This window comes from Neomonachus schauinslandi, chromosome 1 (assembly GCF_002201575.2).
Source record: "Neomonachus schauinslandi chromosome 1, ASM220157v2, whole genome shotgun sequence".
Classification (NCBI taxonomy): Eukaryota; Metazoa; Chordata; class Mammalia; order Carnivora; family Phocidae; genus Neomonachus; species Neomonachus schauinslandi.
Window position 1 is genome coordinate 201,256,046 of NC_058403.1, and position 24,763 is coordinate 201,280,808.

The 24,763-nt window shown below is 55.9% G+C and overlaps 1 protein-coding gene across 1 annotated transcript; it reads right to left on the reverse strand.

The window, feature by feature from the left end:
• Positions 1-13,968: 13,968 nt before the first annotated feature.
• Positions 13,969-19,046, reverse strand: TMEM59L (transmembrane protein 59 like). The gene is made up of 8 exons (XM_021683107.1): positions 18,882-19,046; positions 17,758-17,914; positions 17,547-17,656; positions 16,274-16,426; positions 15,575-15,677; positions 14,969-15,086; positions 14,751-14,868; positions 13,969-14,500 (listed from the first exon to the last, which is right to left on the reverse strand). Exons 1-8 carry the CDS (start codon positions 19,044-19,046, stop codon positions 14,372-14,374), a joined length of 1,053 nt encoding a protein of 350 aa, XP_021538782.1. The 3' UTR covers positions 13,969-14,371.
• Positions 19,047-24,763: the final 5,717 nt, after the last annotated feature.

The following is a 24,763-nucleotide window of genomic DNA, read 5'->3' on the forward strand; positions in this document are numbered from 1 at the left end:
CGGAGAGAGGTGGGGTCTGCGGATGGGCGGGGGCGGGGAAGGCAGGGGCCGGCTCAGCTGAGGGAAGGGGGCGGGGCCTGGACGGAGGGCGGAGTCTGTGATGAGGGGCGGGGCGTTATCTGGGTGGCGGGGCCTACTCCCGGCAGGCGCGGGGCAAAGGCGAGTTGTGAGGGGTTGATGGGACCTGAGAGGGGGCTCGGAGAGTAGGGGCTAGCCCGAAGGTGAAGTGCGGCGGGTCTGGGGAGGGGTCTGTTCTACGAAGGGGGAGGGGCGAGGCCGAGATGGGAGGAACAAGGAGAAACTGATCCAAGAGCTCTGATAACTTTCCCTGCCCTTCCAGGGCCACTCACTCCCCAAGACTCCCTCAGATGTGGGAGTTCATCCCTTGCCCAGGCCTCAGACTTCCAACTAGGCTTTGGGTCCCAACCCTCCCCTGACCTACCCTCCCAGAGCCTCCACCCTCAAACCCAAGAACCTCCACCTTCAGACTCCAGTCATCTGCCCTCAGATCCCCAAACCTCCTGCTTCACCCACAATTATGGTTTTCACACCCCCAAACCCTGTCCTCAGATTATCTCCCCCATCCTCTACACCAATCCTAAGTCCCAATCCCCTAAATCCTTGCCCACAGACCCTTCATACCCATACTTATACCACCAAAGTCCACTCCACCAGAACCAACAGCCTTGGACCCTCAAATTCCAGCCCCCAATTACCCCATCTTCAGCCAACACTCAAAGTTGTGCATCTATGTCCTTCCTTTTCCTCTTTGTTCTCCTTCCTTCTCCCCTCCCTTCTTTCACTGCTCCCCACTCTGGACCCCATGGAGCCCAGGGCCAACAAGTCCTTTGTAAAGCTTCCAGAGCCTTTCAAGGACACTCCCCACCCCCGAATCCACTGAAAGCCTGGAATCTCCACCCTAGAAGGGTCCAAGTTCCCAGGATCCTCCCTCCAGCCTTGTGCCCATTTATACTTTCACCTTCTGAGTTGGAATACCCTCCCATGTGCAGCCTTGAGCAGGGTTCAGGGGTCCAAATGAAGCTCAGAGCTTTCCCTGCAACCAGTGCTAGGAGAAAGGAGTAGACATGCAAGGGGCAAGGAGGAGGCAAGGAGTCTGCCTGGGTGGGCTCCTGCAGCTAGAACCAGACTCAACTGATCATCTGCCACCGAGGATCAGGTGGGTACAAGGTAGATACTCAGTCACTTTTGTTAAATGCTCAGGAGTTGACATTGTGCAAGTTGAAAGATACCAGGTGCTGAGGGGCCCTGCTGACTTCTCCAGCACACCATAAGCGCTCAATAAATGTTGAATTGTGCATGCATGAGCAGCTCAAGTTCTGGCAAGCTCTGCACACACACCCTTGCCCATCGGAGGTCAGCCTGCCACTTGAGCCTTTGTTCCAAATGAACCACATGCAGGCATCAAACCCCGCTCAGCAGAAACCTACAGCTCGCATGCCCGCCACACATACGGCTGCAGTCAATGGCATCCATATGCACTCACACTTCATAAACACCAAGATTTGACCCACATGTCAGACACACAGACATACGGCTGAAGATAAGCAAGAAGAGGTTCACTGGGCCCCTGGCTGTGTGCTCACATGTAGCACTGCAGACACATGGTGCAGGGGACCTACCAGGTATTCAAAGATCATGTGGCACAGGACAGCCAGTGCGAAGGCCCTGAGCCAGGAGCATGCCTGGAGCGTTGCCTAGCAGGGGAAAATTGAGGGAGAGGGAAAGGGGAGGAGAAGATGGGGTGGGTGGCAATGAGTAGTGCTCCAGGTCACGGAGGACTTTATGGACCACCATGGAAGCATTTCCCCTGCATGAAATGAGGAGCGAGAGGGGGCTTGTGAGCAGAGGGGATATAACCAACACCAACAGTCAGGGGAAATATCTTGAATTAGGGATATTACTTAGGAGGCAAGTATTCAGGCCAAGTGATGGGGCTCGTCCCAAGGTGGTGGCCAGGGAGAGGTGGGGGGTGGTCCTAGCTGGGACGTACTTTGCAGGTGGAGCCAAGAGGAGATGCAGCAGATGGGATATGAGGATGAGGCAGAGCAAGGCCAGGGACCCTCCCCCAGGGTTCTCGACTGGAGCCTGATTGGCTGTCATACCTGGGATGGGACACAGGCAGGTTGGGGGACCCGGAGGGCCCACGAAGGTTATTGCAAACCCTCCTCCCATAATGCTGACCTGTGGTCTGGCAGAGCTTGGAAGCAGGACACGGCAGACCGCGTCCACAGGTCTGGCTGCCATCTGGCCCACAGCTGGCATTGTTCTCCCAGAGGCGGGGGCCTCGCCACCTGCTCCCTGGCTCCAGACCAGCTGTGGGACTCACGGTCCCAGGTCAGAGCTCAGAGGCCTCCTTGTAACCCCCAGGTGTTACAGAGGAGGAAATGGAGGCCTGGAAGTTGGGGGATGGCTTGTTTTCCTACAGCTTCGTGCTGGGGCCGGGCGTCCACCCCGTCTGCCCTTCCCCGCTGAGAGGCCTCAGAACAAGCTGCTGATGCTCCCAGTGCCCCTTTTGCTTCTCTGTCAACTAGACAGTCAACATCTGACAAATGCTCGCTATCTTTGCTATTGCCCTTTGTTCTGCATCCACTTCGTACAAGCCTCAAGTCCTTGGGCAGGATGCTCCAGCTCTTTATACCTCAGTTTCCCCATGTTTAAAGTATCCCTGCAGGACAGAGCGAGGCCAGGATGAAGTAAACAACGTACAGCACTCAGGGCAGCTCAGGTAGTAAGCCCCAAGTCCATGGCGGCTCTTGGCAGTTTACCTCTCCCACACCCACTCTCTGTCCCCACGCCCTGCTTGGTTTTTTCCCCATAACTCTGTACGGTATTTTAGTTTTCCGTTGTTTAAAATTGAAATATAAGGGCGCCTGGGCGGCTCAGTCAGTTAAGACTCTTGATTTCGGCTCAGGTCATGATCTCAGGGTGTGAGATCGAGCCCCATGTTGGGTTCCTCACTCAGTACAGAGTCCGCTTGAGATTCTTTCCCTCTGCCCCTCCCCCCATTCTCTTTCGCTCTCTCTCTCTCTCAAATAGACAAATTTTTAAAAAAATAAAATGAAATAAAATTGAGGGGCGCCTGGTGGCTCAGTCAGTTAAGCATCTGCCTTCGGCTCACGTCATTATTCCAGGGTCCTGGGATCGAGCCCCACATCGGGCTCCCTGCTCAGTGGAGAGCCTGCTTCTCCCCCTCCCTCTGCTGCTCCCCCTGCTTGTGCTCTCTGTCAAATAAATAAATAAAATCTTTAAAAAAACAAAACAAAACACAAAAAAATTCCATTGGCCCAAAAGGAAACCCTGTTCCCATGAGCAGTCACTCCCCATCCCCCTCCCCAGACCCTGACAAACATCAGTTTGCTTTCTGTCTCTGTGGATTTGCCTGTTCTGGACATTTCACATACATGGGATCCTACAGTCCATGGGCTTCTCAGCGTAACGTTTTCAAAGTTCCTCCACGTTGTAGCGAGTATCATGGCTTCATTCCTTTTTGTGACTGAGTAATATTCTGTAGTGCCGATGGACCACATGTCATTTATTCATTCATCCATTGATGGACATTTGAGGTGTTCCCTTTTTGGTGATTGTGACTAGCGCTGCTGTGAACGTGTGTGTTCGGATAGCTGAGTCTTGTTTTCACTTCTCTTGGGTACCTCTGTAGGTGTGGAATTGCTGGATCACAGGAGAGCTCTAGGGGGAGCTTTCTGAGGGATTGTCATGTATTTCCTTTTCTTGTTTACCATCCATCCTCCCCCTGGAATGTCAACTCCCCAAGAGGCCAGGACGGTCTTTTCTTCTTGGCTATGGTAGTTGCACAACATTGTGAATGCACTAAATACCACTGAATTGTTCACTTTAAAATGGTGATTTTTACATTATGTGAATCTCACCTTGATGGGGAGAAAAAAAGGAGGGGCATATAGATCACTTCCTTCCAGGATTATGCGTGGGCTCAGTGAAGAATAAACACAGTTGCCCTTCATCTTGCTCTCCCTGTCACCCCAGCTGGCAGCACCTCGAGTGTCTCCTTCAAGTCAGGTCTGAGCTAGGTCCACCTTCTCTAACTTACTTGCAGTCTAGAAGGTTCCATGCCTGCAGCCCCTCCCACCACCACCATAGCTACACCTCCTAGGTTCCTACTGGGTGCTGGTGACCCCCAGACTTTTCTCCTGGTCTTCGTGACGACCTTGCAAAACAGGGAAAGTGAGACTCAGAGAGTGGAGGAAGCCTGCCAAGGCTCAGGAGCAAGAAATGGGACCCTCACTCTCTGACTCTGAGGCTCAAGCCCTCTCCAGAGCCCTATGCTGACCCCTTTTCTCCTTTCTTTTAATCAGGCATTCAGCAAGCACTTACTGACGGCCTCCTGTGCACCAGACCCTGTGGCGGGCATGGGACACACATGCCAGGAAAAGGAAGAGAGCCCTGCCTCCCCCCCTCCGGGGGGAACAGTCTCGCTGAAAAGACATTGAACAAACATTCTCAGCATACTGCTTGAATGGTGTCCCCCCAAAAGACGTATCTACCTGGAACCTCAGAAAGAGTTGTGGGTTTTTTTTAAAGATTTTATTTATTTATTTGAGAGAGAGAATGAGATAGAGACAGAGAGAGCATGAGAGGGGGGAGCATCAGAGGGAGAAGCAGACTCCCCGCCGAGCAGGGAGCCCGATGCGGGACTTGATCCCGGGACTCCAGGATCATGACCTGAGCTGAAGGCAGTCGCTTAACCAACTGAGCCACTCAGGCGCCCAAAAAGAGTTTTTTTTTTAATAAGAATCTTGGCAGATACAATTAAAGTAAGGATCTCAAGATGAGATCATCCTGGAGTAGGGTGGGTCCTAAATCTAATAACTTGGTGTCCTCATAAAAAGAAGGAAAGCCAGGGGTGCGGATCGGGAGGCTCCTGGTTGGCTCCGTCCGTGGAGCGTGTGACTCTGGATCTCAGAGTTGGAAGTTCAAGCCCCACGTCGGGTGTAGAGATTACTTAAAAATAAAATCTTAGAAAAAAAAAAAGAGGGAAATTCAAACAGAGAGAAGGCCATGTGAAGAGGGAGGCAAAGACTGAGGTGATGCTGTCACAAGCCAGGGAATATGTGGCCTAGCCAGGGCTGGAAGAGGCAAAGAAGCATTCTCCCCGAGAGCCTTCAGAGGTAACATGCCTGCCAACACTCTGATTTCAGACTTCTGGCCTCCAGGACAGTGAGGGACAGAGTGGTTCTGGGCATCGTCCCACATTTTTCACACCCACCACAGGTCTCCTCCTGCAGGGAGCCTTCCTGGCTGCCCAGCAGAGGAGGGCTATTTCCCTTCTGCCCAGCCTGGCTGCCCAGGCTGTGTCTAGGTTGGGGCTTTGCCAGGGTCCTAGCCTCCTGCTTCCAGCATTAACTGGCAGCAAATCTGTTGGTGAATGAATGAATGAATGAATGAGGTTTTCCTGTGCTGACTGTGCTTTGGTTCACCTTAGTCACTTCCAGCCCTGTGGCCTCTCTCAGGCCTGCCAGTGTCCCCACCATCACCCCAGAACCCAGCCTCCCCTGGCTTCTCCTACAGGAGGCAATTGTCCCTACCTGTGTGTGACTCTGGCTGGGGACAAGCAGAAAAAAACAACTTTAAAGATAGACGGAGACGAGTTGCATCTTGGCTGTCACTTTTTTTTTTTTTTTTTTTTAGTTACCACGTACAGAGTATTTTCAATGCCCCAAACTATGTATTCTCACCACATCCCCAAAGGGAAAGAAACAGTTATTACTATCTCCTCTGGATCATTAGCTAAATTACATGTGCAAAGACTCTATTCCCAAATAAGGTCACATTCTAAGGTTCCAGGTGGATATGAGTTAACTGGGGATGCCACTTAACCCACTACAGGTATTTATCCAACAGAAAGGAAGATATGTTTTTGTGTGTGTTTTTTTATTTTTTTTTTTAAGATTTTATTTATTTATTTGAGAGAGAGAATGAGATAGAGAGAGCATGAGAGGGGGGAGGGTCAGAGGGAGAAGCAGACTCCCCGCTGAGCAGGGAGCCCGATGTGGGACCCAATCCCAGGACCCCGTGACCATAACCTGAGCCAAAGGCAGACACTCAACCAACTGAGCTACCCAGGCATCCCAGAAAGGGAGATATGGTTTTACCAGAGACATGAACACAAATGGTCATAAGAGCCCCAAACTGGAAACCCATCCCAGACGTCCATCAACAGGTCAGTGGGTAAACAAATGCAATTCACACAATAGAATACTACACAGCAAGGAAAAAGAACAAACCACCACTGTGTACATCCCACAGGTGGATCTCACCAATGCTGAGTGAAAGAAGGGGACACGAAGAAGACACATGATATGATTCCATTTATGTAAAGTTCATACACAGGCCATGCTAACCTGTGACATGTTGGGGCCCCCTGGGGCAGATCATCAGGAAACAAAGGCCTTTACCACAAAGAGGCACAAGCACTTAGGGTGATGGAAATGTTCTATATCTTGATGATGGAGCAACAGGGAGGTTTACATTTGTCAAAGCTCGTTGAACTGGGCATTTAAAAATGGTTGTGTTATTAGATGTCAATTATGCCTCATTAAAGCTGACTTATTAAAAAGCAAACAAAGGGGCGCCTGGGTGGCTCAGTTGGTTAAGCGACTGCCTTCGGCTCAGGTCATGATCCTGGAGTCCCGGGATCGAGTCCCGCATCGGGCTACCTGCTCAGCGGGGAGTCTGCTTCTCCCTCTCCCGCTCCCCCCTCTTGTGCTCTTTCTCTCTCTCACTCTCTCTCTCAAATAAATAAATAAAAAAAATTAAAAATAAAAAAATAAAAATAAAAATAAAAAGCAAACAAAAAATGAAACTGGTCAGAAGGAGCCAAGATGATAGAGGTCAGACCCAGGGCTACCTCTTGGGGGTGACCAACTGGAAGCGAGCATGAGGGAGTCCCCCCGGGGGCTGGGGGTGCTCTGTATTTGGGTCACAGGAGTGTAAACATTCATGGAGCTGTAAGATGGGCACACCTTGCCATTTGTAGATTATGCCTCGATGAAAAAGAAAGAGCCTGGGGTTCCGAGAGGTAAGTAACTCTCCCGAGGTCCCAGCACGAGGGCATCAGAGTTGTCTTACTCTGGAGCTCAGCACCAACTCCTGGTCTCATCCCTGACCCCCTCCATTCAATAGCATGGGGGTTATAACAGAAGACTCTGTTGTGTATCTTACAAGGAGAAAGACAAACCTGAGACATGCATACAGATCAATGACCAAGGCCTTTCTGGATGGTGGTAACTGTCATAAAGGCAATGGGCTGAGAGTGACTGGGTGGAAGGGACTGCTTGAGCTAGGACGTTAGGGAGACCCTCTTTGAGAAGGTGACGTCCCAGCTTTAATAAAAGCAGGGGACAGAATGGTCTAAGATGTTCTGGGACATTCCAGAACATCGTAGAAGGGCCCAGAATGTTTCAGAACATTTCAGGTGGAAGCAATATGTAGGGTCCAAGCCTGGTGCCAGAAAGAGCCTGAGGAACAGAGATGAGACCACATTGTCTGGGGTGATGTGGGCAAGGCTTGGAGTGAGAAGGGAGAGTGTCGACAATGATGTACTGAGAGCAGCCTCCTTGGTGTGTGGGACACAGCTGTGACCAAGACTGCTAGTGCGTCACATCTGGCAGGGGGAACATTTATTAGACCAATCATCACACAAGCAAAGAAGCAATAACTTAATTGTCAACATGATAGAGGCTTGATTTGGGGTGTAGTGACTTAGAGGGGCCAGGCTGAGCCAGGAGGTCAGAGGGGGATATTCAGGCTGAAGAATTGGCCAGGAAGAGAGCAGAAACTTTTAGGCAGAGGGGACAACCTGTGTGGGGATCCTGAGGAGGGAGAGTACCAGGAGCCGCGGGGAGCCTGGCAGGACTGGGTGTGAAGGGGGCAGTGGGCAGAGTTACGTGACACAGGACCCCTGGAGGCTTCAGCTTCCCTGTTGGGTTCATGCCTGGCCCTGAGCAGGAACTGGGGCAACCCCCATCTGGGGCCCAACCCGAACTGCCCACCTACCCCTGCCCCAAGAGAAGGACATGAGTCCCCATCCTTTCTTTTTCTTTTTTTTTAAGGTTTTTTTTTATATTTTATTTATTTATTTAATTAACAGAGAGAGAGGGAACACAAGCAGGGGGAGTGGGAGAGGGAGAAGCAGGCTTCCCGCTGAGCAGGGAGCCGGATGCGGGGCTCAATCCCAGGCCCCTGGGATCATGACCGGAGCCGAAGGCAGACGCTTAACTGACTGAGCCACCTAGGCACCCGGAGTCCCCATCCTCTCCTCCATGTGTTTATGAGTGTTGCCAGGCACACCTTGCTCCCTCCCTCCCTTCCTGGACAGATTACCACCTCTGGGCCCAGAACTCAGGCCTGTCACCAGGGAACCAGGACTGCCGGTTGCCATGGCAACACTACAGTACAGGGACACATGGGCACTTCTGCCTTATGCCATGATCCCAGCCACCCACCCACCCTCCATCAGGGCTGTATCAGTGTGGGAGGAAGGCACAGGAAGGGGCAGAGGGGGCAACTTCCCAGATGACTCATGGAGCTGGGGGGACAGACAAGGAAACTGAGGCTCAGAGAGCTATAGAGAGTCAGATCTCTTCTACAAGGTCCCTTCTGCTGGGACTTACTCCTTAGAAGAGCCCTGGACAGAGGCAAAGTGCCCTCTCACTCCTGAGATTCCAGAAGGGGCCAGGACTTACTTGGCAGAGGAGCCTGAGGGTGTTTGCTTGGCACTTGGGGGTCTTCCCCAGAGGTCCCAGGCGGCCCTGCTGGGAGATTCCTCAGAAGTCTGCAGGTATGGGTGCTGAGGCCACACCAGACCCAATCATGCCCTGGCAGTGCATCCAGTTTGGGGTGGTGGAGGAGACAGATCATGGAGCCATAAGCAAGTCAATGTAGGAGAAAGACTAAGCAGGTGAGGAGCTGAAATAGGCCTCAGGAAGGAAGGAAGATCAGATAAAAAATGAATCCAGGGACAGGGCCAGATTATCCAGGGAAAAAGAATTCTGGGTGGAGGGCACATCAGAGCAAAGGCCCTGAGGTGCATGCTATAGCAAGGAGAGAGGAAAGTAGAGGGAAAAGCATACAGGAGGTGGCAGGGGCCAGGCCATGCAGACCTTGTGGGCAGTGAGCGAAGCCCTCAAAAGGGTAGATGATATGAGTGAACATTGCTTTTCTCTGCACGTGCAGACGCCCACCGGCCATACATACCCCTGGGACACCTCTAACACACCCACGTATCTGGGACACCCTGCCTTCTCAGATTCTATCCATCCCTCAAAGCCCAAACAAGCCAGCTGCCATCTCGTTGGGCAAACATCACTCACCACATATTTGGAAGGGAGTCCTCTACCCACACCACATGCCCCCAGCACTCATAGTTTCTACCACACCACCTGCATCATGCATTCCAAATCTATGAGGCACCCACTCTAGGCCCAGCCCTGGGCTGGTCACCAGAGCTTCCAGAATTCATACACCAGACACATAGCAGCAAAACATACAAACTAAAAACAAAACAAAACAAAACAAAACCACTCTGCCCTTGGGGTCGCAGTCCCAAGAGAGGGGAGGGGGATGAAGAGACTGGGACCAGTCACAAGTTTTCAGTTAAAGAAGCCCAACACGGGGGCGCCTGGGTGGCTCAGTCGTTAAGCGTCTGCCTTCGGCTCAGGTCATGATCCCGGGATCCTGGGATCGAGCCCCGCATCAGGCTCCCTGCTCTGCGGAAAGCCTGCTTCTCCCTCTCCCACTCCCCCTGCTTGTGTTCCCTCTCTGGCTGTGTCTCTGTCAAATAAATAAATAAAATCTTTAAAAAAAAAAATAAAGAAGCTCAACGTGAACTTAAGGCTTAAGGCAAAAAAGGGACAGGGTGGACTTCAGGCCCATTTGATCCAGGACTTCCAGCAATGGCATGAAGACATGGTCTCTCTCCACACCTCTGGTAGGCTCTGTTGTGGTGGTAACCAATGCCCCTTGGCAGCGGCAGACTCACACCCTCCCCACTCAGCAACCCCAGCTAACAGCGCGTGCCTCTCTCCCAGTAAATCCCACCAGTGCCTGAGAAGTCTGGGGTCATACTGCTCAACCTCCCCTGAACCACATAAGCTTGGTCACACCAAACCAGAGCTCTGTTAAGAAAGAAGAAGAGAGCGACAGGTGCCAGGTAGATCCCTATCAAATCCACGAAGGCCTTCCAAGCAGAAGGAGCAGCTATAGAAAAGGCAAGGCTGGACCAGTGATGATGTTGATGTTACCGTAGGAAACAATGAGGACAGGACCCAGGTTGTCCTCAGACCGAAAGGTAGGAGGCACATAGCAGGAAAGGTGGCTGCCACAATGGCGAGTATTGAAAGCCTTTATTTTTCTATTTTTTAAGATTTTATTTATTTATTTGAGAGAGAGAGACAGAAAGAGCACAAACCGGGGGGTGGGAGGAGGAGAGGAAGAGGGAGTAGGAGAAGCAGATTCCCCACTGAGCGTGGAGCCAGACGTGGGGCTCAATCCCAGGACCCTGGGATCAGGTCCTGAGCCAAAGGCAGACACTTAACCAACTGAGCCACCCAGGCGCCCTTATTGAAAGCCTTTAAAAGGTAAGCAGAGAGGGGCCGCCTGGCTGGCTCAGTCGGTGGAGCACGTGACTCTTAATTAATCTCAGGATTGTTAGTTCGAGCCCTATGTTAGGTGTAGAGATTATTTAAAAATAAAAATCTTGTTGCACCTGGGTGGCTCAGTCCGTTAAGTGTCTGCCTGTGGCTCAGGTCATGATCCCAGGGTCCTGGGATCGAGCCCCATGTCAGGCTCCCTGCTCAGTGGGGAGTCTGCTTCTCCCTCTGCCTCTGCCCCTCTCCCTGCTCGTGCTCTCTCTCTCTCTCAAATAAATAGACAAAATCTTTAAAAAATTTTTTAAAGTAAATAAATAAAAAGTAAACAGAGGAAATCAGGTGGTGTCCAAGGGCAACAGGGCGTCATGGGGGGTCAGCAGGGTGGGGACAAGGTCTAGCCCCATGTAGGGAATGGACTTGACCAGGTAAGGCTGCTTCTAGGGTCTGAGAAACAGGGAGACATTCAAGCAAAAATAATTAATAATCACCTGCTCCATGCCAGGTCACATATGAGACTCTTAGGAGCTACCTTCACGGAGTTTATAAAATTATGTTAAAGCAGGCCGACCTTGAAATAAGTGACTATTAATTAGCTATAAATATTGTAAGGATAGGGGCAGGAGCCGAACACAGTGATAACAGGGGATGTTGGCCCACCCTGAGGAGGACAAGATAGATGTCTTTTGCTGAGGAGGAGCCCTTTTAGATGAGAACTTGAGCAGAGCAGAGCCGTGAGGGAGTTCCTGGCATAGGGACATGCAAATGCAAAGGTCCCCGGACAGGAAGGAACAAGGTGGGCTCCAGGAAGCCAGAGAGATCCACTGTGGCTGGAGCATAGTGAGCGATGGGGAGAGCCTCCATAGAAACAGTTGGAGAGGGGCGCCTGGGTGGCTCAGTCGTTGAGCGTCTGCCTTCGGCTCAGGTCATGATCCCAGGGTCCTGGGATCAAGCCCCACATCGGGCTCCCTGCTCCGCGGGAGGCCTGCTTCTCCCTCTCCCTCTTTCTGCCGCTCTGCCTACTTGTGCTCTCTATCTCTGTTAAATAAATAAATAAAAATCTTAAAAAGAAAGAAAGAAATGGTTGGAGAGGTTCATGGGGCCAGATTGGGGAACGCCTCGTTGGTACATGTGGATGTTCGGACTCCTCGTGACAGCAGTAAACCCAAGAAGGGGGCTGATATCCAGGATCAGATTGCTTTATCCTGACAGCTCCAAGCTGCTGCATGGAGCTGGAGGGCGGCTGGAGGGGAAGCAGGGAGCTCCAAGGGGAGGCAGGGGCAGCTGTTGGAGGAGAGGTGGTGGTGGCCTAGACCTTGGTGGTTGCCATGGAGATAAAGAGACACGTGTGGGCTGGAGGGCTGGGGAATCAGGCCCTGCCAATGAGATAAGGTGGAAGGAGAACAGGGAAGACTCAAGATGCCACCCAGGCGTTTGGAGCCATTGAGATGGGAGGTCGTGGGCAAGGCCACTAGGGTCCCCTTTGAGCTGGACTGAGCAGTTACAGCAGCCATGTAAATAGCGGTGATAGTCACACAATTTTGTGGATGAACCTAATGTCACAGAATTGTACACTTAAAAACCGACCAAAGTAGGGGCACCTTAGTGGCTCAGTCAGTTAAACGTCCAATTCTTGATCTCAGCTCAGGTCTTGATGTCAGGGTCGTGAGTTCAAACCCCACATTGCATTCCACACCAGGTGTGAAGCCTACTTAAAAATAAATAAATAAAATTTAAAAATTTAAAAATAGGGGTGCCAGGGTCCTGGGATCAAGCCCTGCATCGGGCTCCCTGCTCAGCTGGGAGTCTGCTTCTCCCTCTCCTTCTTGCTCGTGCTCTCTCTCACTATCTTTGTCTATCTCAAATAAATAAATAAAATATATATTTTTAAAGATTTTATTTATTTATTTGACAGAGAGAGACACAGCGAGAGGGGGAACACAAGCAGGGGGAGTAGGAGAGGGAGAAGCAGGCTTCCCGCGGAGCAGGGAGCCCGATGCGGGGCTCGATCCCAGGACCCTGGGATCATGACCTGAGCCGAAGGCAGACGCCTAACGACTGAGCCACCCAGGTGCCCCAATAAATAAATTCTTAAAAAAAAAAATAATGTTGGATCCTGATGCTCATGGTATCAGGCAGGGTGCTGGCAGGAAGTAGGAGCTGCTCAGAAGGGATGCCTCAAGAGTTGGTTGTAGTAAAGGGGATATTTGCCAAGGTGTGGGCAGGGTTGGGTAACTGACCTGAGGGGGCGCAGCACCCCGGGTGAGTAGTAGTGGGGAGCTGTGACCATGCACAGGCTGAAGGTTGGGGAATGCAGGGAGACACCAGGAGAGAAACACCCTGACCTCTCACTCTTCTCTCCTCCTACCTCCTGCCCGTGCTAATCCCCACCCACCCCCACCCCCTCCCCAGCTGAGTCTAGCAGAAGGCAGAGATCCCAAGTGGATCTCCTGGGACACAAGGCAAGGTGAAGGGTGGACGGCTGATAATAAGCCCCGCTTGATTCCCTCTAACCCCCGCCCCCACCCACCTGTCACCCATAGGCCTCCATTGGCCCCTGAAAACCTCCACCCCACTGACCACCACACCCCTCATCCCAAACTCTCCCCAGGAATCTCTGATTGCCAGCAATAGAAACCACTTCAGTTGACTGAACCTAAAAAGGAATTTTTGGGGGAGCATCTCTGGGAGTCTGCAGAATGGACAGGAAGGATGGAGAGCCAAGGCTGTAGCCTCATCGGGGTAGGTTGCTCCTGTCTTGCAAGACTCCTCTCCAATACAAAGTACAGGGCAACAATGCCAAGTCTGGATCCCTTGGATAGGGAAGGGGATAGGACCCACTGTCAATGCCCTGAAGCTGCCCCCAATGGGGCAGAGCTCCATGCCCAAAAGAAAGGGGAATGGAAGCCAGATGGCTGCAACATTAACCAAACATCCTCCTCAAGATGCGACCAATGCATTTCAGAGGAGGGATCCCAAAAGGAAGGCAAGAAGGGGTACCGCCCCATCTGGGCCAAGCAGGTAGCAAAAGCCACTGTTCCAGGTACATCCCTAGTCGGAATCGTGATGTGGGCTGGGCAGCCGCAGGGGGCTGTCCTTCCTGAAGCCACGGGGAGTTCCCAGGGCTGTCCCCGTCTCAGAAGGGGCCAAGTGGACAGGTGCCATGGCCATGCTCAGGCCATTTCTCCCAAGGGCAGATGGAAAGACAAGAAGTAGGCTCAGTCCAAAATATCTTTTATATACATGGTTTATTCCTCCCAACCCCCATGCTGCAACCCCAGCCTCAGCCACCCTCCCAGCATGGAGCTGCCCACCACCATCTCTCTCAGGGGCCTCCTCTCTTGGGACTGTATCTCTGGAGAAGGAGGGAGCCCTAGCACAGGGTGGTTCCCCTGTGCTCTCAGCCCCCACCCAATAAGGGAGAAAGGAGGAAGGAGAGAGGCAGCACAGAACTGGGGTTTGAATACTCAAGAAGCTACAAGATAGAAGACAGACGTAGCACACTCTGGGGAAGGGGGGAGCAGGGAGGAACCAAAGCCAGATCCCGCCCCCCAGTAGGGGCATGGCAATCCCAGGACCCAGAGGGGCAAGGGGAGGGACTGGGGAAAGAAGAAGGATCAGGGGTGGAGGAGCCCAAGGATGGTCCCACCCTGACCTGGACTCCTGGGCACAGGGCAAGTGAGGCCCAAGGAGCCCCTGCACTGGGCGATGCATGGGTCGATCGACACCTACAGCTTGGTCAGGTCCAGCTTCAGCTTGTAGGGTGGGGGGCTGTCCCCAAAGGCATGTGATGGGGGAGGATACAGGGGCCAGTCTGGCTCTACCATGAAGCCCTTGTGCTGCTCCAGGGTCAGGGGCTGCAGGGGGAGGAAGAGGGAGGGAGGGAGGGCTACTGAGCCCCCACCCTGCCAAGGCTCCTTCCCACCCCTGATCTCAGGTCACCCCAGCTAAGGGCTGGCATTGTTCCCCTCACTTGATAAGGAAGTAAAGAAACTTTCCCAGTGTCACACAAGAAGTCAGGGGACCTTGTCTCCAGGGGAGAGTGAGTGGCCCAATTCAGGGCCAAGGAGCGGCCCTTCTCCCACCCCTCCACCCAGCCCCACCCACCTGGAACTTGAGATGCTGGCCAGGTGCAGTCACCAGGGTGGAGCAGCTCAGCCACAGCATCACCAGCACAGAAAGGAAGAGGCAGCAGGCCAGGATCCAGCGAGGGAGCCCCGAGCGCCTGACCCGCCCAGAAGGCACGCTCAGCGGTCCTGGTGGGGTTTGGGAGACCCTCCCCTCCAGCTACACTCCCATCCCACCCCCAGGGTCCTGCCACCCACCGGGACATGCAACTGAGGAAGTCGTTGTCCTGCAGCTCATCGGATTCCACCTTGGTCTTACTGCTAGTCTTGACTCGGATCTTGGCCTTCCTTACCTTGTCCAAGGGGCCTACAGGGTCTGAGAGACAGGTCACCTCTTAGCAGCCCCCGGGCCTCTCCCAAGAGGCCACGGCAGCCATGGAGAGGAGAAAGGAGGCCGGGAGCTAGGGCAATGGGGCATGGAGTCCTGGAATAGATCAGAACCCTGGGAAATGGACCGTGGAATCCTGGGGAAATAGACCATGGAACCTGGCAGCCCTAGGAGATGGACCAGGGAACCTAGGAAGATGAATCACAAAACCCTGGGAGACAGACCATGGAACCCTGGGAGAAGGATCATGAATCCCCAAGAGAAGAATTGCAGAACCCTGGAGATGGACTGTGGGATCCTGGAAAACAGACCACAGAACCATGGGAGATGGATCATGGAACCCTGGAAGATGGACCAAGGAACCCTAAGAGTTGAGAGATAGAAATCCCATTCCTAGAGGGTTCATTTGCCAGGAGGATTCCTTATGGCTGTGGAGCCACCTGTGGAAGGAACATTGGTCTAGCCTCGGACCTTACCCACGTGCACCTCCAAGGCCTCAGGGTGGGATCCCCGCCAGGTCACCTCTACTCGCTGCAGACGGGCCCCCTCGTGCCCCAGGCTCTCTACCACAGGCTGGGTCTAGGCCAGGAACAAGACAGCACAGAAAGAGCCAATTAGAAAGGCACCACGTTGGCCCTGGGAAGCGCATCTCTGTGTCCCATGTAGGTTACATTGTCCCATGCCCAGCTGGGACATAGTTCCCCTGGGTGCAGAGAGGACACCCTTCTGTTGGGCTGTGGGCTGTGACATCAGGGACGTGGTTCCCTGTTGGTGCAGGCATCTCAATTCCTCTTGACCTGATCCTTTAGCTCCTGAAGTGGGAACACGAGCTAGGCTGATAGAATCACAGGGATTGGCTGAGAGATGGTCACATGACCCAGCCAGGGCCAATCAAAGTCCGTCTCAATTGAGCTAAAGCTTCAGAGAGGTTATACCCTAGAGCCTTAGGCATCCACCCAGCCATCAGGAGGGAAGAGCTTGCCTGGGAATGCAACCACCACAAAGCGAAGCAGAGTCAAGGAGGGGAGTGAGGCAGTGAACCCCTAAACCTAGCTGGCTCCGAACATTGATCACCCGAGGACTTTGCATCCCGTGAGCCAACAACCAGTGCATCCCACCTTCTTACCCTGATCACCCACCTACCACGCTGGCACGGCCTCTGCCAGACCCCTCACCTGGAACACCACCACCTTCCCATTGTCAGTCTGCAGGTAGTACGTCCAGGTGGAGGAGACAAAGCCCTGGGCCGAGTTGACAAGGTCATTGCAGAGGGTGGAAAACAAGTCCAGGAGCGAAAGGGCCCCGCTTGGAGCTTCCAGGACCTTTCTCTGCCAAGCGAAGGCCCAAGGCACAGACATGTCACCAAGGTAGGGAGGTGAGCTGGGAGAGTTCACTGTGACCAGAATTTGCTGAGTGGTTTGGGGCAACAGGGCTTCATGCCATGAATGCGGCATTCGGCACGCTGTTGCCCTTGGAGAAGGGGACTGCCCTTTCTGAGCCCTCAAACGGGGCTGATTCTCTTCTGTCATGGGGTTGTTGTGAGACTTCAACTAGACGATGGCACAGCACCGACGTGTAGTATGTAGTAGCTGCTATTATTAAACATCTCACACCATCATTCTTATTTTGACAGCGTCAGGAGAGAACTCAGAACAGGAAGGAATGGTAGTGCAGCGTGCTTTTATGAACAACGAAGGCCTGGAGGGGGTGGAGGCAAAGGGGTGAAGGGGAGGAGCTTTCTGGGCACTCTCGGTCCAGGGCTCCCTGGCTGTGATAAATGATTTCCTGTGCCTTAGTTTCCCCTGACACAGTGTTTCCTAGACTCACTCATGGACACGACGGGTGAGCAGTTATGATCTCTCCCTGGGGTGGGGGAGTTCCTCCTCACTAAAACTCAGTTCTGAGCCCCCCCCCATGACGGGGGCCACCTGTTCACCAAAAGGAAAGTGCTTAGACCAGCACCTGGCATGCAGTAGGGGCTCAATAAAGTCAGCTCTTCAGATAGCACTGAAGATGAGTGAGGTGAGGGGTGTTCACAAGCCCTGGTGGCACCAGCTTTAAATGCCATCTCTTGCCCAGCCCTAACTGTGTGACCTTGGGCAGTTGCTTCGTGGGCATGAAATGGGAGTGACACTGTCCCAGGTGCCTCTAGGTGGCATGAGGAATTTGGGACAGGCTGTGATCAGGCCGGGACCAGGACAAATGATGGATAACCACCGGCTGTTTTCTGCATTCACTCCTTGTACGGTGGTGGGAAGGGAGGGTATTTCCCATATCACAGAGATGATAATTGAGGTTTGAGGCAAGACAAGACTCCATCGAGGATCCCCAGTAAGCCCAGAATGGACTACAGAGCCTGGGACACTCTGAACATGAGTGCAGATTTGGGGGGTGGGGTAGAGAGGGGAGGGGGGATGGTCCCAGGGCCACAGGTGGGAGGGTGCCCACCTTCTGCTCTGGCTCCGGCTCGGGTTCAGGCTCCGGCTCAGGGTTCTGGCTCCAGCAGCCCTCGCTGCAGGCTTGCTGCTCCGTCTCCTTCACATAGGCCTCCACACAGGCTGGGGGTGGGGTGGGACGGGGAGGGGGCAGGAGAGGTGACTAGAGGGTGACCCTTCCCAGGCCACCTCTCCCCACGCCGGCCCACCCGGCCAGCCCTCACCTGCTTCACACTCAGTCTGGGTGGCGTTAGGCTTGGAGCTCCTTGCCACAAATCGGCAGATGGAGAAGAGGCGGCAGCCACGCTCACAAGCACTGATCAGGACAGCCCTGTCATACTCATAGGGGGACTCAGAAGGGTCCTCCTCCTCAAGCTCTGCCTGGGAGAGGGGGCATGGGGTTCAGGCCAGGGGGAGGGGCAGGAGGAGATTTGTACTGGAAGCACGGGCTCAGAGCAGGAGGTAGAAGATTTGTTGTTCTCTCCCGCCTCCCCCACCAAATCCAGAGAGATTGAGGTGGGGAGGGGAAGGCTAAGAATATTAGTGGGGGTTCTTAGCTCTGAGGAAGGGAGAGGGGGTGGACCATGGAGGACACTGGGTTTGGGCAATGGTTGTAAAATGGATAAGTTGGAGAGAAATGCCCCCCTCCCTCCACCCCCCGGACCACGCCAAGGCTCCAGGGAGGAGGGCAGAGATTGAGGGGGATTGTCAGGCCTGAGGAAGGAGGGAGGAGGCTAAGAGGAGGAGGTTTTGTCATCTTTTCTGGCCTGGGAAAATGGAGATCCAGCTGGTGGGGGGTGGGTGAGGATGTGAATGGGGGCTGGTAGCTCTTGGGGGGGTAGGGAGGTGGATGTGGAAGGAGGAGGAAGAGGAGAGGAGGAGGGGGGAGGAAGAGGAGTGGACCGTCAGACCTGAAGGAAGTGGGGGATGGGCGCCCCGAGGGTCTTGGCGCAGCCGAGTGCAGGCAGAGCCCGCAAGCTGGCCTAAGAAGCCTCAATGCCCTCCCCGCCCCTCCCTTGGATGGGCCCCCCCAACTCCGCATTCATCGGAGGGACTTGCATCTCCAAACCCTCCCCCATCCGAGGGACCCCCCCAGCCCCTCCCCCGCTGGAGGAACAACCCCCATCTCCATCCGAGGGACCCCCGACCCCAGCGCTCGCCTCGACAGAAGGGACCCCAGTCCTTCCCTCACCAGAGGGCCCCACCTCCATTGTTGAGCCCCCATTTCCGACTCCTTCCGGCTCTGAAGAACCCCTATCCCGCGCTCGCAACGGAGGGAACCGCATCCCCAGCCCCTCCCCCACCGGAGAGATCCCGGGTCCTCCGGCTGGCGCCGCATGCGCTTCACCTGCGACAGCTGCGGACCAGGATAGCGGTCGCGGCACCGCAGCTGGCAGCTCTGCGTATCCCCGAGTTGCGGGGCGAAGGGGTCGCGGGCGGGCGGCGCGGGGGTGGCGGGGGGAGGCTGCAGCAGCAGCAGCAGCAGCGGCGGCATCAGCGCGACCGAAGCCATGGCCGTGCGGGGAGCGCGGGGCTCGGGGGACGCCGGCTCCTGGCAGGCACCGAGGATGCAGCGGCGGCGGCGGGGACCGGGTCGCTGACGTCACCCGAGCGAGGCAGCCTGGGAAGGGGGGGCGGGGGATGCGGAGAACGGGCGGGGGAGACGCGCTGCGGCACCGTCGGGGTGCGGGTGGGGCGGGGCAGGTGGACGGTGATCCCCCGCCGTCTGTCCCATCTCGGGGGTGCCGGGACACCTCCCTCGTATCCACGGGCTAGAGGATCTCAGCCTGCGCTATGCGGCCAAAAGGAAACAAATAGGGTGATGGGATGGGGTGTCTCTTGGCCAGGGGATTCAGGGAGGGCCTCCCCGAGGAGGCAAACTTTGAGCTGGCCACGCGGGGAGGGCAATCCAGGCACAGGGAACAGCGAGCGAGTGCCCTGAGGCGGGAAAGAGAGTGTTGGAAGAGGAGGTAGGAGGGCGGTGGTGCGGGAGCCAGAGACTGGAGATGGAAGGACATGAGTGAGGGTCACAGCGCTGGGGCAGCGAAGGCCTCGGGAAGGTCTGTGGCATCGTGTCCTTTGCCACCCTAGTGAGAGGGGCGGCAACTTTGTAATTGGTTTGCCTCCTGGAGGAAGCCCTCCCAGGCCCTTCAAGGTCTCCTCAGCCTCGCCCCCTTCTGGCCCAGCCCTGATCCATAGGCCTGGGGGATCTAGCGCTGTCTACCCCAACTGGGGGCCTCTCGGCCCCGGGGCTGAGTGGGAGGGGGCACAGAGGTGCAAGCAGGCGCGGGGTCGAAGTGCTGCTAAAATTCCTAATTCTTGTGGGAAAACTTGGGACACACAGGGACACTTCTGGCTTCCATAACTGCCACACTCCAAGGTGACAGATTGGAGCCCCATGAATCTCGGTTTAAGAGGTCTCCCTAGCTTCCTCTCTGTCAGCCATGGTAGTGGGGGCGCCTCCCTAAGCCTAGGTCCCCTGCAAAGACGACCCCCTCTCCCCCCCGCTGGCATGCCCCGTGCAGGTGCCTGCCGAGGTCGCGCTGCCGCCCGCGTGGTTTCCATCTACGCTCCGCCCCCACAGACGGGGCGGCAGCCACTCGGGGTCGGAGGGTCAGAGGGCGCCGCAGGTTCCGGCCGAGGAGGAAGGGACCCCGGGGGGGCCTGGCGCACCCCCTCCCCTGGCCGGCCGCGGCGCTTTCATCTCCGCGGCCTCTGCCCGCCCCCACGTGGCTTAATCAGGCGCGGCTGTGCCTGGCGGACCCTGAACATCTGGATCCCGGCGCGGCCCCTCCCCCGCCCCGCCCCTCCTAGGCTACGCCGCTGCAACCCTGCGGCAAGGGCCTCCAGCCCGCAGTTTTCGCGAAAGCGAGGGAACCCCGGGTCGAGCCCCCCGCGAATCAGGGCCTGTGCCTTGGGAAATAGCCATTGGTTAAGACCAACGCTGTCTCCCATTTCACAGGTGGGAAACAGGCTCCAGGACCCCTCAGCTGAGCTAGGATTCAAGCCCACACATGTCAGTTCAGAGCCCTGAGCGCTTAAGCCTCTTCCACAATTACTGTACTTCATTCATTCCAAACAAAGCCCTTCCCAGGTATTTTCTTGCAACAACCTATAAGGAAGTACCCGTAGCGTTGTCTAATTTACAGTTAAGGAAACTGAGGCTCAGGGTGGGAAAAGGGGTGGACCCAGATACAAGCGAGAGAAGCAAAGAGAGGCGGGCGGAGGTTGGGGCATCGGACATAAGAGGCGTCACTTAAAGAGCAACAGGAAGGAAAGACTCCCCGCATCCTTTTGCGGAAGGGGAAACTGAGGCTGGAGAGGTGGGAGCGCGGGCCTAAGTTGCCGGAGAAGAGCGAGGGGGCTTGGTTGCCGCCCACCCACCCCCCTTTCCGCTTTACGAGGCCACTGGGGGTGGGAGCGGAAGGAGGACTTGACCCTGGCCCCCCAGGTGAGCCCCCGCGCCCCTCCTGCCGTTCCCGAGGGAGCAGGTCCAGGTGAGGGGCGGGAGGGCCGGCGGGCGGCCGGGGTCGGGTTTCAGGAAATCCGCCGACATTCCTTCGGGGCTTAAGAGGGAAAGTTGACTCGGCGCCGCCCCTCGCCCCCCCCCCCCCTTCCTACCCCCCGGGGCGGCCTGGCCGGGGGCGGCGGGCGCGGGGCGCTGCGGCCGGCCTGGGCGTGAATCAGCGGCTGGCCGGGCGTCCGGGAAGCGGCGGCCGAGGTCAGGGCGGGCATCGGACAAGCGCCCTTTGTCCCTTGCCGCCCTCACCACGACCCCGCTGACCCCCACCCTCAAGCCGGGTACAGGCTGAGGAGGAGGCACGGCACGGTGGCGCCGGCGCTTGCTGACGGTGTGTGGGGGGGGTCTTGGGGGGGAAGGGGTACAGCTGTCCGCCCCCCACACACATACACCGCAGCTGGCGCCTCCTAGAACCCAGACATCCGAGGTTCTCCAGGGTGCAGAGGGGCAGGGAACCCAGGCCTCCGTGGCCGGGTGCGCAGGGGCCTTGACCTAGACCTAGGGGGCACTCCTGAGGCCCCACCTCCAATGCCTGTGGGGTCTGAATTTTTCAAGTTCGGTGCACAAAGCTTTCAACCTAGGCATCCCAGTTACCCAGGCTCAAGCTCCAGGGTAGAAATGATAAAGCCCCACCTTTTCCTGCACACAGGTCCTGAACCTAAGTTCTGCTGTCCCAACCCCGTGTCCAGGTCCAGACCCTCACTGCCCCTGCTTCCTGGGAACACAGGCCTGGAACACGGGCAGCTAATCCCATACTGAGGGCCCCTGAGCATGGGGGTCTCAGCATGGGAGAGGCAGTGCTGTGCTCTACTCATTCCCACTGGCTCTGGGTTCCTATGGGCCACTGAAGGTACTGTTAACCGCTGCCTTCTCCCCAGCGTCCCCTCAATGCCCTTCACTTACACAGGGAGCTGGGGCTGGAGGGTGTCCCCCAACCTAATCCTTAGGTGCAGAGTGTGCGGACTACGGAGGAGCCCTTCCCCGGCCCAGGTGGGGCCCTCTCTCCATCTGCCCCCTCAGTACATTCCCAGCTGCCTTCAAGGACTTGGGTCAATATTTGCCAGAAGTTCTGTCAATGCTGGCTCCCCTGCCAGGGCAAAAGGCGGTGGGACTGGGGAGGAAGGGGTTAAACCGCTGGGAGCACCATGGGCAGGGAAGGGAGCCCCTGGGGGGGGGGGGGTCAAATCTCTTTCCTTAAAGTCAAAGGTATGAAGTAAAGGTTCCCCGGGGGAGAGAGGGCTGGCTCCAGGGCAGGGCTGGGCAAATGATCCTTACCCTTCTGTGGGTAAGGACCAGAGAGGGATGGCTACCAGCTTGGGTCACATAGCAAGTCAGGGGGCGTGGGCCTCACGGGGACCCCAGGCAGCATGATTCACTAGGACTGAGTTTTCTTGCCACTTGGAAGGACTGAGAATTCTCCATCCTTCCATTTTGCAAATATTCATTTAGCTCTTCTCCTGTGGCCCTCACTGGGCCCCGTGTAAGGTCCTAATGGCTCTCAGGGCACTCACAGTCTAAAGAAAGTAAGTCTCAAGAGTAAGACAATGTTCAAAGAGCTGTGTTAGAAAGACAATTTTAAAAGGTGAAGGGGATGAAGGGTGCCTGGAAAGGGTGGGGGGCCCCTCTGAGATGACACTTGGCCTGTGACATGATGGAAGAGAAGGTGTTAAGTGGGGGAAGATTTGGGGGAAGCGCATCCCTGCAGAGGGAACAGCAAATCTGCAAAGACCCTGCGATAGCAACAAGCCTGGTGTGTTTGGGGAAACAGGGCTGCCGTGGCTGGAGTGAAGTGAGGGAGAGGAAAGGGAAAAGGAGAGTGGAGGAGAGGAAGAGAGAGGAGGGGGGATAGGGAGGCTGGGCAGAGAAGACCTGCTTTGCTTCTTTTAAAAGCTCTCTCTGCCTGCCCTGCAGACAAGGAAGGACAGGAGGGCCACCGGGGACGCCCAGGAGGAAGCCGGGCACCATCCCAGAGGGAGATGGTGGGGCCTGGACCTGGACAGGGTGGGGAGAAGGGGTCAGAATCTCAGAATGGGGATGTGTTTTGGAATCAGAGCCAACAGGATTTGCTGATGGATTGGACGTGGGGGATGAGCGAAGGAGAGAGTTGTCACGCACACATCCAGGTCTCTGGCCTGAGCACCTGGGTGGATGGGGGAGCCTTTTCCCCAAAACCCGGGGATGACTGGGGGAGGAGCAGAGATGGGGGGGAATATCAAAATATCCCTCCAGAAGCCTGAAGTCCTTCAGGAGGGAGTCAAACTTTGCAGGGCAGAGGCTGTGGAGGAGGGCTTGCACTCTCCTGGAAACACAATTCCGGTCAAGAACTGCCACCGCCTCTTAATCCTCTGGATCACCTGGCAGGTGGAACTATGGCCCCGTTTCTCAGAGGTGACAAACTGAGGCCTGGGGACCATCCCTGCTCCAAGAGAACATGCCCCCCCCCCAGTGCCGGGCGCTGTGCCAAGGGCTTAGACTGGCACCTTCTGTAATGTTGCGTCTTCTCACAGAGGACCTTAGTCTGGCTGGGAGCCGCCCATTGTGCAGAGCAGAAAACTGAGGCCGAGAGGCCTGGTTGCTTCAGTAAACGGAAGTGTACCACTCCAGGGCTTTACTCTCCCCCTCATAAACCCATCCAGAATCCAGATTGTGGGTGTGCAGAGCCTCCAGGATCCTGTCCTCCAATCCTCTTTTCTCTGACAATCTGGGGTCTGAGCTGGGGATCCAAATAACAGGGAGGGTAGCCTTGAGCAAACGAGGTGGGGACTCCTGAGCCACCCTCAGACACTTTTACCCCATTGGCTAGTTAGGGATATGGAGAGAGGGTCCAGGCCTCTAAGGGAACCCCCCTGTAAGGGGGAGTTAGAGCCCTTCCTCTCTCTGGGCACACCACTGGGGGCAGGGCTGAGACTCAAACCTCCAGGCTGGAGGCGTCCCTGGAACTCTCCTCTCAAGCACCCCCTAAACCTCCGCCCTAGAAGCCAGAAGCCCTTCTATCTTGGGAGCCGTATTGGGTGCTGACCGAGAGGAGGGGTTGGGGGTGAGGCGCCCAGGCCAGGAGGGGTCCCGAAACCCAAGCAGTGGCCAAGAATAATAACACGGAGAAGGATCCGGGCGCAAAAAAGGGAAGACAGACTATGCGTCGCTCCCGGCAGCCGGCGTTACCTGGAGTCGGCGGGCGGCGGCCGCCGGAGCGATTACTCACTGCGTGGCGCACCCCACCCGCGGGCCGCTGAACTGATGTTTCCGTGGGGAGGGGTGTCACTGAGTCGGGGGGGGGTGCTCCTTCTGGGAATCCTTCCCGTCCCGCTTGCGGGACCTGGGCAAACCCCCGTCCCCGCTCCGACCGGGGACCATTTCTCCCGGTCTGTCCACGCGGGAGCTCCCTCCTAAGGTCCCCGGGAGCCCCCCGAGGAACCTCAGCCGTGTCCTGCGTGAAGGGGACAGCTGAGCCAGGGCGAGGGCCCGGGACTCCTTTGCCTTCCAGCTTTTTCTCAGTCTTCCCTCCAGCAAAGCCTGGGACCGAGGCTGCGCGCAGAGGACCGAGGAGAGGCGGGATGAAGTGGGAGGCTGGGGGCGCTGGGCCGAGAGCGGTGGGACCCGCGCGTCCAGGGCGTGGGGCTGGGGGTTGCGACTCTCAGGCCCCAGGGAAAGAAGCGGGGGGTGGAAATGGGAGCAGGCGGGGCTCAGGGACCACTGGGGGGGGCGGGGCC